This window comes from Anser anser (assembly GCF_964211835.1).
Source record: "Anser anser genome assembly, chromosome: 10".
In the NCBI taxonomy this organism is placed as follows: domain Eukaryota; kingdom Metazoa; phylum Chordata; class Aves; order Anseriformes; family Anatidae; genus Anser; species Anser anser.
The window spans coordinates 11,263,234-11,276,757 of NC_139730.1; the positions used below are offsets into that span (position 1 = coordinate 11,263,234).

Sequence of the window (13,524 nt, forward strand, 5' to 3'; positions counted from 1 at the left end):
TAACTCGAAAAGTTGGTGATTTTCCCATGGCAGGAGGCTGGCAGGGTAGGCTTACCCAAGGCAGGGCTGACTGCATGCTTGCCCTGTCCTTCCATTGCAGTGCAATGTCAGCAGCATCAGGTGAGGTGAAGCTGGCTGGGTGTGGTAGGAGCACTCTGCTCCTTTTTGCGGTCCTCCTGCTGAAGCCCTGCATTGGTGGCTTCCAGGCTGATCTGCTTTGTCCCTCTGTTTGGTCTCCAGGTTTACCTTAACCCGGCTGCTGAGCGCAGCACAGCAGTGGCTGAGTTGAGGGAGCTCGGAGCAGATACCTGATGCGATGAGCCAAAGAAGGAGAGGGCAGGAGAGGGCAGTGTTCATTTGCAGAAGGTGCTCTGCATTGCAGTCTCTCTTCTGTTTCAGACTCGGTTCATGCTGGCTGAAGGAACCATGATGAGGCTCCCTGAGCAGGAGAGCTGTTCCATCCCCCTATGAGCTGTGTCCTCCCTTTGTTGGCACAGCCATCCCCCTTTTTGCAACTCCATTTGCTGCGCTGATCTCTCCTAAACACCCTCCAGTTTCTCTTTATCTTTCCAGTAATGAGTAGCCAAGTGCAGAGATGGGATTTGGCTTTGCTTTGTCCAGAGATAAATGCTATTTCTTCAGCCTGCCTCTGGTCGACCTGCTGGATCAGCAACAGACAGATGATGGACTGTTTACTCCTGTTCTGCCAGCCTTGCAGGCAAAGGTGACTCTGATGCCTGTAGATCCCAGCCAGCATTTGGGATCCAGCGTTTTTGCTTCCACCCCCAGTATTCTGGCCAGAAACAAATTGCTTTGGCCTTTTGCAGGCAGCGGTTCAGGGGAGGCTCCAAGAGACGATGGTTTCTGAAGAGGATCTCATAGAGAGGGAGCTGTTCTAGAAAAGTTTGAGTAATTAGGCAAGAATTGACAGTTCTGTAGATGGCAGGGGCTAGCTCAGCACCCAGCACAGTTCAGAGCTTCCTCCAGATCTGCCATCAGAAAACTCCTTCCTCCCTCCTCGACACACCCCTTACACTACAGGTGGTTGTGATATGGGCTGTTGCTGCTATCTATACTGCTGGAAATCCCATTACACCACAAATTTCCTGTTGCTGCCCTCTGGGGATGTTTGGCTAGGTTTTCCCATTGATATACACAAGGCAAGTGTGTAAAATCTCTGTATTTCTGCTGTTTGCACTCTGTAGTACTTCCATTAGGGTACGCAGCATTGCCACTAGCCCAGGTGGCAAGGGCACAGGCCAGCCCCGGTCCCTGCTGTGTAGAGAAGCAGCAGGTTTGATGGGCAGTTGTTCCTCCAGGCCTAAGCTGACACTGAAATTTCCTTACATTTCCTTTGTCTTTCTGACCCAGGAGGTGGATGATGTGGCCAACCTGGAGGAGAGCCGCCCGGACCAAGTGGAATCTCTGCTCGCATCTGTTTGCAAGCAGGAGGAGCAGGACTGCATCTTCCAGCTCTGTGGACTACAGAAAATCCAGGTAGAGGGCTGCGATGTGCAAATCTCTGCTGTTCCCTTTCCCCCTCACACAACTGGTACTCCCCATCCCCACTGGCTGTGCCCCTCTGACCGTGCATCTCTTGGCTCCATGCAGAAAGTGGCTGGCATCTGGGCTGAGACCCTCCTGTGTTGCAGTGTAATGCCCATAGTGATGTTAGAGGAGCTTGTTGGTCTCCAGGGCACAAAAGCTGACTTCTTTCTCTTGGTTTAGCCTGTCCTTCTGTGCTGTCTGGCCAGGGAGGCTGTTCCTTGCCTGTAGCAACCTCGCAGAGGTCAGGACTAGCCCAAATGTTTTGGATGAAGGATATCTCACTAAGCTTGTGCTTGCCTGAGAGATGGGCACATAGGCTGGCCAGGAGCTCGAGCAGCAGGAGAGTTTATCCCCTGCTGTCAGTGATACTACCAAACCTGAGCCAAACTGTGCCTCTCTGGCACACTTCAAAAGACTCTCAAACTATTTAAAGACCATGAGAAGGCAGAATTGCTAGTTGCCTGCCTTGTCTCTTTCAGCAGATTCTGTCTTTGCAAATAGCAGCATGCACCTGGTTTCTCCCTTATTTTTTTCTCACTCTACCACCCAGCCAGTGGATCTTGCCAGGTGCTTATCTGCTCTGCTCCATGCAGGCTCACCCTGAACATTGCTCTCGAGCTGCTGTGTGGATCTGCCTGTAGCGAGCTCCATTTGCTGAGTACAGTACGTGCCTCGGCATATGGCAGCTCTTTCAGCCCTTGATTGTTCCTGGAGCTCTTTTCTTGAACCCTTCCCAAGCTGTTAAATGCAGACATGAGAGCTGGACCCTGTGTTGCCTGCCAGGCACACAGGAAAAATCTCCTTGCTGCATGATACATTTCCCTGCTTTGTACAGCCAGGCATCTCAGGCAAAGCCCCACGCTAGGGTTTCACGTTCAGGGATTTGGCTGCCATGAAACTGCTATTTTCTGTTTTTTTTTCACCCTATTTTATAGAGATCTAAAGTAGTGCTAGACTGCAAATGGATCCCTGCAGAGCATTGCTGTTTTAAACTCTCATTTTTCACTCTGTGATGTGTGTTTTATATAAATGATTCATATCCCTGCCCTTGCATGCCTCCCTCTGTGTGCGCAGTGCCGTACTGTGGCCAGGACGGACATCATGACCAGGACAGACGTCATGGCCTTCCTTGTGTGGGTGCAGTTTGCCTGGGCGCAGTCCCTGTCCCCTCCTGCTCCCCTGCACCAGCGCCCTGGGGTGATGCTGTCCTGCACTGATGAGGTCTTAAGTGAGGTGGCCTGATCTCAGGAGAAGTCCTGAAATCCAGAAACCGTGGCTCAGGCCCTCGAATGCCACAAGTGTATGTAACAGCTCATCTTCTGTGGCAGCAGCATTGCTCCAGCACACCACAGCATGGGGCTGTGAGCCTGCAGAACAGCCAGCAGAGTCCGTCAGGATTTTTGAGCAAAAAAGCTCTGTTTCAAGTCTTGGTCTCCGATTCACCTTGTGTCCTTTGCTCTCCCCTTCTAGGTGGATGTGGCCCTGCAGTTGGATTTGCATTACACCCAGCTGAGCACAAAGAAAAGGACTTGTGAAAGCCTTCAGAAAATCCTCCCAAAATCTCTGCTGGGGCAGTTTTTCAGCCAGAGGAACTATGCCCAGCCAAAGTACCAGAACACTCCCGCCTGGGCAGACCCGAAGGGGCAGCAGGCATCCTTGAGGACAGGTGCTGGCCACAGCTTGCCCAGCAGCAACCCCTCCAACTCCAGCAGCGAGCCGGAGGAGAATGACGAGAGCAGCCTGAGCGAGCTCTGCTCGGCGCTGCTGCGGGCTGGCCCCGGGCAGGACCATCCGTGACCCTGCAGGCTGGCGTGCGCAGCTGAGGGGTGGCTGCCTTGTAGAGGCAGCAGTTATTCAAGTGCTGAACGCGGCAGAATTTATCTGCTTCCCAGCCTCAGCGATCACCCTGTCCAAATGAGGCCAAGGCTGCTTTTTTGGAAAGGCTTCTCCCATCTGGTCCTGAAGCCTGCTGGAAACGACCCCTGTCCCACACGAGGCTGTAGGCATCACCAAGGAGTCACCATCACATCTGGCGGAGGACCCGGCCACCCGACAAGTCATAACATTGCCAGGCAGAACCCAACCGTGCTCACAGTCAAGGGCACGGGATGGTGTTTTCTGCGAATCAGAGTTCGCGAAGCAAGTGCCTGAAAGCAAGCGTTGCAGCATTAATTGTGTTGAGAAACCCACAAACACTACAGTCCTGCACTACAGCAGAGGCACCATCTCAAAGCCCACAACTGCTGTTACTGCTTGTGCCAAGGACACAAGGAATGACCAAGGGACCCAGATAAAACTGTGTGAATGTGTAAGCTTTCCCCTGGGGTTTCCCACTGGGGGTTTCCTTCCTTGCAAGTCCTGCTTGTGTCCAAGCAGGTTTTAAATTATGTGTTTATATATTTCTACAGAATGTATTTATACTTGAGGCAAGAAAAGTGCTTGCTAGGAAAAGGAGGCTCAGATGTCCTGTCGGGTGCATGTTTACAGTGGAGGCTGGTTTTCCATCAGTAGTAGCCCCTGGGCAGGTACATTTCTGCATGCCCCTTGTAGCATGTTACAGTGGGGCATAAAAGGGTGTTAAATTCTGCATGGTCCTGAGTTCCTCTCAGATGCAGAATCTCTACATGTGGGAGATGGAAAAGACCAGGATGGAGAAGGAAGAACCTCAAAAATAGTTATTACTGCAACTGGTTTTTTGTTTGTTTGTTTGTTTTGTTTTGTAAGTGCCTGTCTCAGTGTGCATGCACTGTGGGCAGCCTGAAGCACTACTTTCCGTGGAGAACCAGCCGTCCAGGGAGGAACACAGGTGAGGAGGCCCAGCCTGAGTGGTTGCAGTCTCCTCCCTGCCTGCTTCTCTAGTTTTTCTTTAATAAGGGCCTGGGAGGACAATCAAAAAGCACACGGAGGCCAGTGACCCCAGTGAGGTGTGGCTTCTCCATCCCTGGAGACAGTCCCCTCCGGACTGGAGAAGGTGCTGCTGAACTGATGGAAGTTGGCCTTGCTTGGAGCAGGGAGCTCTACCAGAGAGCTCCAGACAACCCTCCTGGCAATTGTGAACCTGTGGCAGAAGGAATTTGGAGCTCAAAGACTTCTTGAGAAGTCAAGGATGGTGGGGTGAGATGGGGAGAGTGCCTGAGCTCTCTCTGCTGTCTTGTTCTAAAAGAGGGATGGGGAGAACATTTTCTGAGTTTTGGTTCTTCCTCAGCAGTGAAGATAACAGCATATCAGTGTACAGTGGGGACTGCCTATTGCAGCATGGAAAAATATGAAATGCTTCTTCCAGATAAACCATCCTACAAATGCTGGAAGCCTGTCCAAAGAGAACAGAGGAGGCTTTTATTCTCCTCACAGTGAGTAGAGCCAAGGGAAAGAAGAGAGGCCCCATCTGGCTGAAGTCTAGAAAGTCTTCTAGGAAAAAAAAGTAAAGCTCAAAAAAAAAATAAATAAATTACAGGATGAAGTTTAAATAAGATGGACTGATAGAGAAGCTAAACCAGAAAATAATAAACTAACTGAGGGGAGAACCAAAGATTAAATCAACACCAGCAGAAATTTAAGACAGGTCAGTGGGAATTGCTATGGAGCCATTTAGGAGGAGTATGGTACTCAGAAGGAGGGATTATACACACCCTTCTATACCGGTGGGGCAAAGTGTGTCTCTGGCTCGTGTAATTATGGCAGATGTCATCTCATGTGAATGTAAATCTCATTCAAAGCAAGGCTGTTTATTTTTTCTAAATAAAACACTTGGTGTTTTTGAATGCATAGTTTCATGTGGCTCTAAGTTAATGGTCTTTGTTTTTCCCTCTAAGTGCCAGGGTGTGATGTGTGATTTAATCTTGCCCTAATGCTTTTTATGCTTTGAACTGTGTCTTCTAGGATTTTATGCATGAGGACTGCTTCCTTTAGGTAACTGTGTACTGAAGTGTGGATTTAGCAAGTGGATCAAATGCCATTAGATAGGATAAAATAATGTCAGATGAAATGCAGAGATAATGTCAGCATTCGTCGTGAATTATCCACCTCCTTTGTAAAGGGTGGCCCTCAGGTGGCAGAGCCAGGCTTAGCAGGCCTCCTGTCCTGGTGCCAACTGTAGGACGGGGACTTGTCTCTCTCAGCAACTCTCCTGCTGATTCCAGGAGACCCTGCAGCCAAGCCCAGCCCTACCACCATGTTTCCACGTGCCTCAGTTGACAGTGTGTTACTGCAAGCACTTGCAAAGCTGAATTGCAGAGGTGGAGTTTGCATCCTGGACCTCTGACTATGACAGCCTGCTCCCCTGCCGCCAGTTGTGTCAGCGATCAGCCTCTGCAACTGGAAGATCCTTCCCATCTGCCCGTTTTTGTCTACAATGTGAGCTGAACATTATTAGCCTGTTCTTCAGTCTTGCCAGCACTCTGCATTCACCCTCGAGGAGGTCCTGCATCTGCTTCACCCAGAGGTCAGGGTCATCCCCAGCCAGCTTGATGGTCACTCCCATGCAGGCCTGGATTCATTGTAGGAAAAGGTGAAGCTGTTTCTGTATTCCTACCGTACCGTACCCTACCGTACACATGAAATGCTGTGGTGGGATAAATGTTTAGCGCCAGTAAGTTTTCCCTTCAATCTGTGGTTCCGTCACCGTCGTCCTCTGCTTATCCTGATCCTGGCCCAGCACCGACCCTGCAGCCTGTGGCCGTTCCTCTTACTGCATCCCTTTCTCACCTGACAGCACATATCCCACCCACCTTTCTGTGTCATTTCAGGTTATCCCTGCACCCCCATCAGTTTTGAGTAGATTTCCATGCCTGTTTGTACATTTTCTGAAGTAGTTGGTGATGCCTCCAAACTTAGAGACCTGGAACTTTGATGCTATCCCACTGCATTTCTTTACGGGGTCAAAGCTTGGGCAGATCCTGTGGCTGAGCAGTACAGGTGGGCTCACCTGTCTATCTAATTCACGCTACCTTTACTGAGAAAACCACCCCATTACTTAGTCTGTTTCTCCGAGGACTACAAGACCCACTGAAGGCTGGGCTCCCTCATGAGCTGCACAGCTACAGGCAAGGTGGGACCCCAAATCAGCTCCGATTACATTCCCTCTCTGCCTCCATACCTCCATATAACCATGGCCACCACCCTCTGCCTGGGGCTGTTCCTTGGCCAGTTCATGCCCAGGGGCTAAGAACAACAACTCGAGCGTAGCATTTTGAAGCATTTAAGTAAGTAATAAAGCTGCCTTCCCTTTGCCAAAGTCTACTATGCTTTTTTAACTAGCAAACTGAAGCTTTAAACAGTCATTAAACTCCGATGAAAATGGCATCATCTAAACGTTCAGTAATTTGGGGGTTAATTTTCACTTTTTTTCCTCTCTCTTCTTACAAATGTGTTGAAGGGAAGGACCTTGCTCAACAGCCTGATGTGCTCGTCCTGTGCTACACGGTTTGTCTGGGATCAGTTCTCAGTTTTTTTTCTGCTGATGTTTGGCAGTTCCTGACAAAACAAGGCAGATGCACCCAAATAGGGTGAGAAAACAAGGCAGTAAAAAGCAGGGAAATGCCATTTTGTCTGTTTTATTTAGTTGCTGGAAAATCACTGGCCCAGCACGCAGTTGAGAATTGTGTTTTGTGTGGGCTGGCATATATACCCGAACCTGGCGTGCTTCCATAGGCAGCAGATTCTTCAAGGTTTGGTCTCAGCTGGCTTTTTTGTGAATGAAGCAATGAAAGGGTGGATTTGTCCCAGATCAGCCACTCTCCAGACACAGCCAGAGAGCTAAGTGTAAGGCAGCTCTCTCTGCACCTGAAGAACTGATCATGCCTGTAAACTCCCAAGTTAGGGATAAGAAGAGAGCAGAAGCAATGGGTTCGTGTCTCAGGACAGGGACACCAGCTATTCTTGTCTGGTGGCACGAGCTGCTGCTGCCATGTGTTGGCAATGGGAGCTGCCTTTGAAAGAGCTGCATCTGATCACCAGCTCTCTTCATCCAGATGAACATATCATGCCCGGTAGCTTTGGGCCTTCCATATCAGCAGCTCTACGGAGCGTGTCCCCATGCCAAACAGATCTTCCTGGCACCTTTGGGTAGCTGAGACATCAGCACGCCACACCACCGGGGCATTGATGCCACGTACCCAAGAAGCAGCGTGGAGGTGGGGCAGAACGTGGGTTGTTTCTGGGTTAGAACAGCCCCTCACTGGCTGCCAATCCTGCCTGGATTCATCCCCGTTTGCTCTGGGTAAGAGCTGTTTCCTACTGGACTCAACAAAACTGCACAGGAGAGAGCCTGGGATCCACTGACGCCTGTCTGTGAACATTCCCGTCCTCTGTAGTGCATAGGCAGGTTCTTCTCATTCTTACCTATCAACAGTGTGCAACAGAGGGACAGAAATGCCTCCACCAGCTCCTGGGTCACCTCTCAGCACAGTCATCTTAGTGGGACCAGAAAAGACAAGCTCACATCCCAGCTGTGTTCACCTGCGGTTGAGTTCTGCAGCCTATCCAGTAAGAAACAGTGATACTTAGGTGACTGCTTGTAACTTCAACAGCCCAGCTGACCAGGAGGATTTGCAAGCTGTGCTGTGTCTTGGGTAGGACACAGAAAAATGGCCAGCATGTATGCTGTCAGCATAAAGTGAAAATAATAAGCATACCTTATAGAGTGGTAAATATAGTGCAGATGAGACTGATGGATCACAGGACGATAGAACATCCCGTGTTGGAAGGGACCCCTGGGATCACCCAGTCCAACTCCTGGTTCCACACAGGATCACCCAATAATCAAACCACATTTTTGAGAGCATTGAAAGTTGCATGGACTTACCAAAGTGGCTTCAGCACAGGGGGAAATGTATCCTTCGTGCAGAGCAGCTGCTCGTTGTTTGCTTTCCCAGGGTGACGCTGCCAACGTGCAGGTCTGGGTGGTGGCAGGGCACCAAGGGAGCAGCCCAGAGCAGCTCCTGGGAGCTGAGGGAAAGCCCTAGACGGGGTCGCAAAACGTCTGCCATGCAGCAGTGTGTCAGCACACCCGGGGCACTGGCTAAAGCATAATGACCCCTCAAGAGCTGTTTCTAGGGAGAGAAATATCTATATGGAGGAATGTTGAGCTGTTTCACTTACCTGCTCATTTATCTCCCACCATAGACACTGTTAACTGTTGCTTATAGCTTTCAAACTGTTGAGCTGAAATTTTGTGTGTCATGGGCCAACCTCAGGCTGTTTTCTGCCCTTTCCCACCGTTATGCAAGCTTGAGAATTTTTTCTTTTACTCCAGCCTCCTGCTACGCAGGCAACCCAGTCGGTCTGGGCCTTGACAGCACCTTATGGAAAGGATGCATGTAGTGTAGCAGAACATACGGAAGCACGTATTAACGAACTGCAAGACTTGAGAATGCCTGGTTAGTCCTCTATCCCTAGTTTTTGGAAGCAGCTCCTCATGTAGCCAGGAAGGATCCCGAAGGCATTAGCTAGTCATTCCTTCCCAGGGAAAGGAGTTTCCAAAAGGACAGTTTATCATTTTCTTTAGTGGTGACGGTCCCTTTCTTGTAGACAAGGATTGAATAAGATAATGACTTGATCTCATAGAGGAACTTCTCTATTTCTAAAGCGCTCATGCTTAACATTTCTAAAGCACTGTCATAGTTCGTGACTTCTGAAATAGGAGGCAGTGGCAGTCGACTTCCTATAGGCACAGCAGGACCGTACACAAGATGGTAATCAAAGACAGCAGACTCAGGACTAGCAGGGAGCTCTTGAATCGTTGGATTCGGGTGGTGCTCTCAAAGGCAGCATGTCCCAGATGGCCTTTATCCATCATGCCTTGCACATGCTGACACCCACGGCTGTGTTCTCCTCTCTCCTAACGCTGGCAATCATCCTGCTTTGAACAGGAGGTTGGACTAGGTCCCTTCCAACCAACGCTTCTGTGATTCTCCTACCAGATCATATGTCCAAAAGAGTATACATGTTCTGGGTGACTCCGAACAGCAGGCAGGCTGGGAGATGCAAGACTGTGAAATATCCCTGCTGCCTGTCCAAAAGGCAAACAAGGACATGGGTTCAGCTCAACTGGTTCTGAAACTTTGTTTCAAAATAAAATAAAATAAATAAAAATAAAAATAAAAATAAAAAATAAAAATAAAAATAAAAATAAAAATAAAAATAAAAATAAAAATAAAAATAAAAATAAAAATAAAAATAAAAATAAAAATAGATCAGATCTAGAAGACAAGGGAAAGGTGGTGAAACAGCTCATTTGAAAATGTGAGATGGTTCAGATTCAGTCATTCCAGGCTTCCTCAAGAAGCAGATTGTTCAGTAATGAAGCCAGGAGGATGGTTTTAAGTAAAGGGTGAGTGAAGTCATCCACCATGAAGGCAATAAACCCAAGACTGCTCAAATTAAAAGGGTTGATCTGCATTCAGCAAGCTATCCTTCTGCAGAGCGCTGGCATGCCTCTTTGGAAAGCAAAGGCAGGGGCAGGTTTGGTGGCATGGTAAAGCCTGCATACTAAGACTTCATCAATGGTGATAAAATTATTGATAGCACAGCCTCCTCACATGGTCACAGAGCTCTCTCCTCTATCAAAGATTATTTCAGTGACTGCTTTGCCATTGTTACTAATCGCTTGAAATTGGGTCTGTGACATCATGTGGCACTGAAGAGAAAAGCATATCACCGAACAAATGAGACTCCTTGAAATGCTTGAAGCTGCTTCTTATCTTCACAGCTTGGATAACCTTTTGCATAGTAATCAACAATTTCAAATGTATTGGTCATATCAGCTCCTCAAAGAGATGGAAGACTCTCTTTGAAATTACAGACCAGACTTCATATATGCGAGAAGCACTGACGCGGTGTCACACAGTAACGATGAGCTAATGTCTCTTTGATAAAGCTGTCTTCACCAAGTTTGATTTTCTTGCCATGGTGTCAGGAATAGTTGACGAGACAGACGTGTTATTAAGTGGTAAAAATAAACAGATGGAAGAGGCAAGTGAGAGATTTCAGCTATGACTTTCCAGAATGTTTCAGCAAAGAATAACCTAATTTCCATTCCCTACTGGAGATGAAAGATACGAGGTACTTGCCCAAGCGTTGTGCGGTCGCAGATCTCGTGCATCAGTGGGGCCAACTTGCACCCACTGTAATGCCTCTGCTTGAAGGTCAAGCAGTTGATGGAGCAGTTGGTGGGCCCAGAGAAGGGGTGCTGGTCCTGACCTGCTGCTACCCTTGGAGGCAAAGCCATCATTGTGAAGAGTGCTGCTGGACGTTCAGGTGTGTGCCTGGGTTCCTGCTGGGCATCACCACCTATTTCTGAGCCCCCCCACCTCTGTGCCCTGCCTCTTTTCTCATCCTCCCCCATCTGCAGCGCATCTTCTCCACAGCTTTCCATTTCGTCTCACCCTTCCCACCGTCGAGGACGCAGCAGTTTGGGCAGGGCTGTCGGACCGTACCTAACCAGGGGAAGGGCAGATCACAGGCAGGCTGAGCACTTCTCTTCCCCTGGGGTTGCAGCGGCTGGAGCACCACCTCATGCAGGGATGTGACGCTGGCACAGTGCTACGTGGTGACAGTGTGAGCTTGGAGGAGCCTGCCTCTGAATCTGGGTCCTTGCCACAGACGGGCTTGAGGGAAATCCTTTTTTTCTATGGGGTCTGTAGAGGAGGGCTGTTGAGCCCCGACCTGGGCAATACATTACTGGAAAAGTAGAGGGCAGCTTCTGCCATGTCACTGCAGAGCTGCAGCTATCTCCAGCCTGCCTGTCAGATCCATCTGTGTTGCTTAATATCAATTATAAAATATTAAATCAGATAAATACCTTTGGCCTTTCTGGATGATAAGAAAATACATTGTTCTCCCTCCTCAAATGCTGTTGTTTTCACTGGAAATGCTAATGGGATTATATAAAGGTTATTTCAGCCTCCTCTCAAGACTGGAGACATGGCAAAACAGTCACAATGCCCTTTGTTTGTGCCTTTTTAATGACTGCTTTTATCTCCAGTTATAAGGCCTATGTGTCTTCTCAGGTGCTCACTCGCAGAGTCCTAGGGCTGAGTATGGGGGGGAACATCATGGAGAAGATAAACGTATCTGCACTGTCACGTTAGAGATCTGGAGGAGAGCTGGCGGAGCAGAGAGTCCTGGGCGTCTGGCAAGGGTTTGATGTGTATGCCTAGATGCCCTGGGTTACATGCCCTTCTGCATTTTTCATTACGAGCATCTGGGAGCTCGCACCCATGGGCCCGGCGTGCTCCTGCGGTACGTCTGCGCACCGGTGTCCGCACGTGCAGCCTGGGGCTCCGTCTCCTGGATTGCTTTCTTGGAGGCTTCTGTCTGTGAGCCTGTGCTAGGATGCACGCATGAGCGCACGCGGCTCTTGCGATGAGCAAGTAGCGCGGCACGGTCCCCGCGTGCGACCTCCAGTCTAGACGGGCCTTCACCACAGCGTGCAGAAGCGACAGGCTGAGTAAGAAGCGTAGCTCATGAGCCAGAGACAGCTGCAGAAGTAACTGTGGAGTGCCCTCCACTCTGTTCTCTGGGGGGGTGCTTCCAGATGCATAGTTTCCTCCATTTTTTTTTGTTTTTGCTTTTCTGCCCAGGCCTTTGATTTTTACCAATTCACTCCCTTACATCCCAAAAGCATCCCAGTGACATGCGGAGGGCTTGTGATGGCCTGGTAGCCGTGTTGCTTTCCAGAGAGCAGCAGTGTACCGACAGACTGTCAGAATTTGGGTGGTCCTGTGCGAAGCCAGGGGTTGGACTCGATGACCCTTCTGGGTCCCTTCCAACTCAGGACATTCTACAATTCTGCGATAATTTCCAACACCAGAAACGTCAGAAAATAATCTCTTCTCACTGGAGAACCCCCCCAGCCCTGCCTCTGTGTGGGCTGATGAATGCATTCCTGTAGGCTGGCACTGTCGTGAGGGATGGGGTCACAAACCTCGTAGGCATCAGGCTCTGAGCAAGCGGCTGCCACTCTGTCAGCAGCCTCTCTTTGAGCAGGAGGTTGGCCTGGGGACCTCCAGAGTGGCCTTCCACCCTGGGTCCTTCGAGGAATCTAGAAAAATTGCTGCAAAATTTTGCTTGGCTGTGGTCTCCTGCCTTCGTATGCTCTCCTGGAAGAGATGAAGAGAAGATAAAACCGGGTATGTGGCCAATGCAAGGACACCATTCCCTGCCCATACCACCTAAAACTTCATGTTGCTCTGGGTCTTTCACGGTAGTCAGTGGCAGATGGGCTTGTGCTGATACCCTGGGGGTTGCCAGAGCCATCGGATGGGGATTCACATTTTTCCTAAAAAATTCTTTTATTGGTTCCCTTGGTGTAGGTGGTGGGAGGAAGATGGTACTTCGGGAACAATTGTTCTAAGTGTAACTTTATTGTGTTAACACATCAGATTGAGAGGAATAAGAGGTCCTGGAGAGCAGGGGGGCACATTAGGTAGGACAGCCAGGATGACATCTTTCAAAGAGAAAGAGACAGTGGCTGTCGCTGCGTGTTGCAAAGAGCAACATTTGCTCGTTTAGCAAAGAGCATGGGCAGCAAAACGGGTGCATTCCTGGGGTTCAACGGAGATACGAATTGTAAATGCTGTTGCTAAAAGTTGTAATTCTCTCTTTCGAAGTTATTTTGTTGGTGTCCCTGGAGGATCATGCCTGAGAGGTCAGAGACGGCGCAGAGCAGCTGCTTTGGGAGGACAGACCGCTTGCTGCCGATGGGGGGTTTCTGATGCACGTTGGCTATGCAAATTCAGATAATAGGTTTGGTTTTCTCACCTAATTTCTCACCTAACTTCAGTGAGACCGTTTGAATCCTCCCAGACTGGAGAATCATACAGCAGGGGAAGCCCACAGTTTGATCGTACTCTAACAGGCCGTGATCTTGGCCACGTCTGCAGAGGTGCATGGACAGTATTTGCGTGCTTCTGTGTGACTGCTGCTCCCCACCAGGCTGTTTTGGATGATCGTTTTGGTGTGTTTGAAGGGAGAGGA

The 13,524-nt window shown here is 49.4% G+C and overlaps 1 protein-coding gene across 5 annotated transcripts in view; it reads left to right on the forward strand.

Moving 5' to 3' along the window:
- The window catches only part of LOC310904617 (mucosa-associated lymphoid tissue lymphoma translocation protein 1-like), a 28,266-nt gene extending 22,953 nt beyond the window's left edge, over positions 1-5,313 (forward strand). For all 5 annotated transcript variants that reach the window (XM_083849641.1, XM_083849640.1, XM_083849639.1 and 2 more), the window contains 2 exons: positions 1,372-1,497; positions 3,019-5,313. In XM_083849641.1, coding sequence (XP_083705767.1) covers positions 1,372-1,497; positions 3,019-3,345 — 453 coding nt within the window. In that variant the 3' untranslated portion in view covers positions 3,346-5,313. The remainder of the gene's footprint in view (positions 1-1,371; positions 1,498-3,018) is intronic.
- The last annotated feature ends 8,211 nt before the right edge of the window (positions 5,314-13,524 follow it).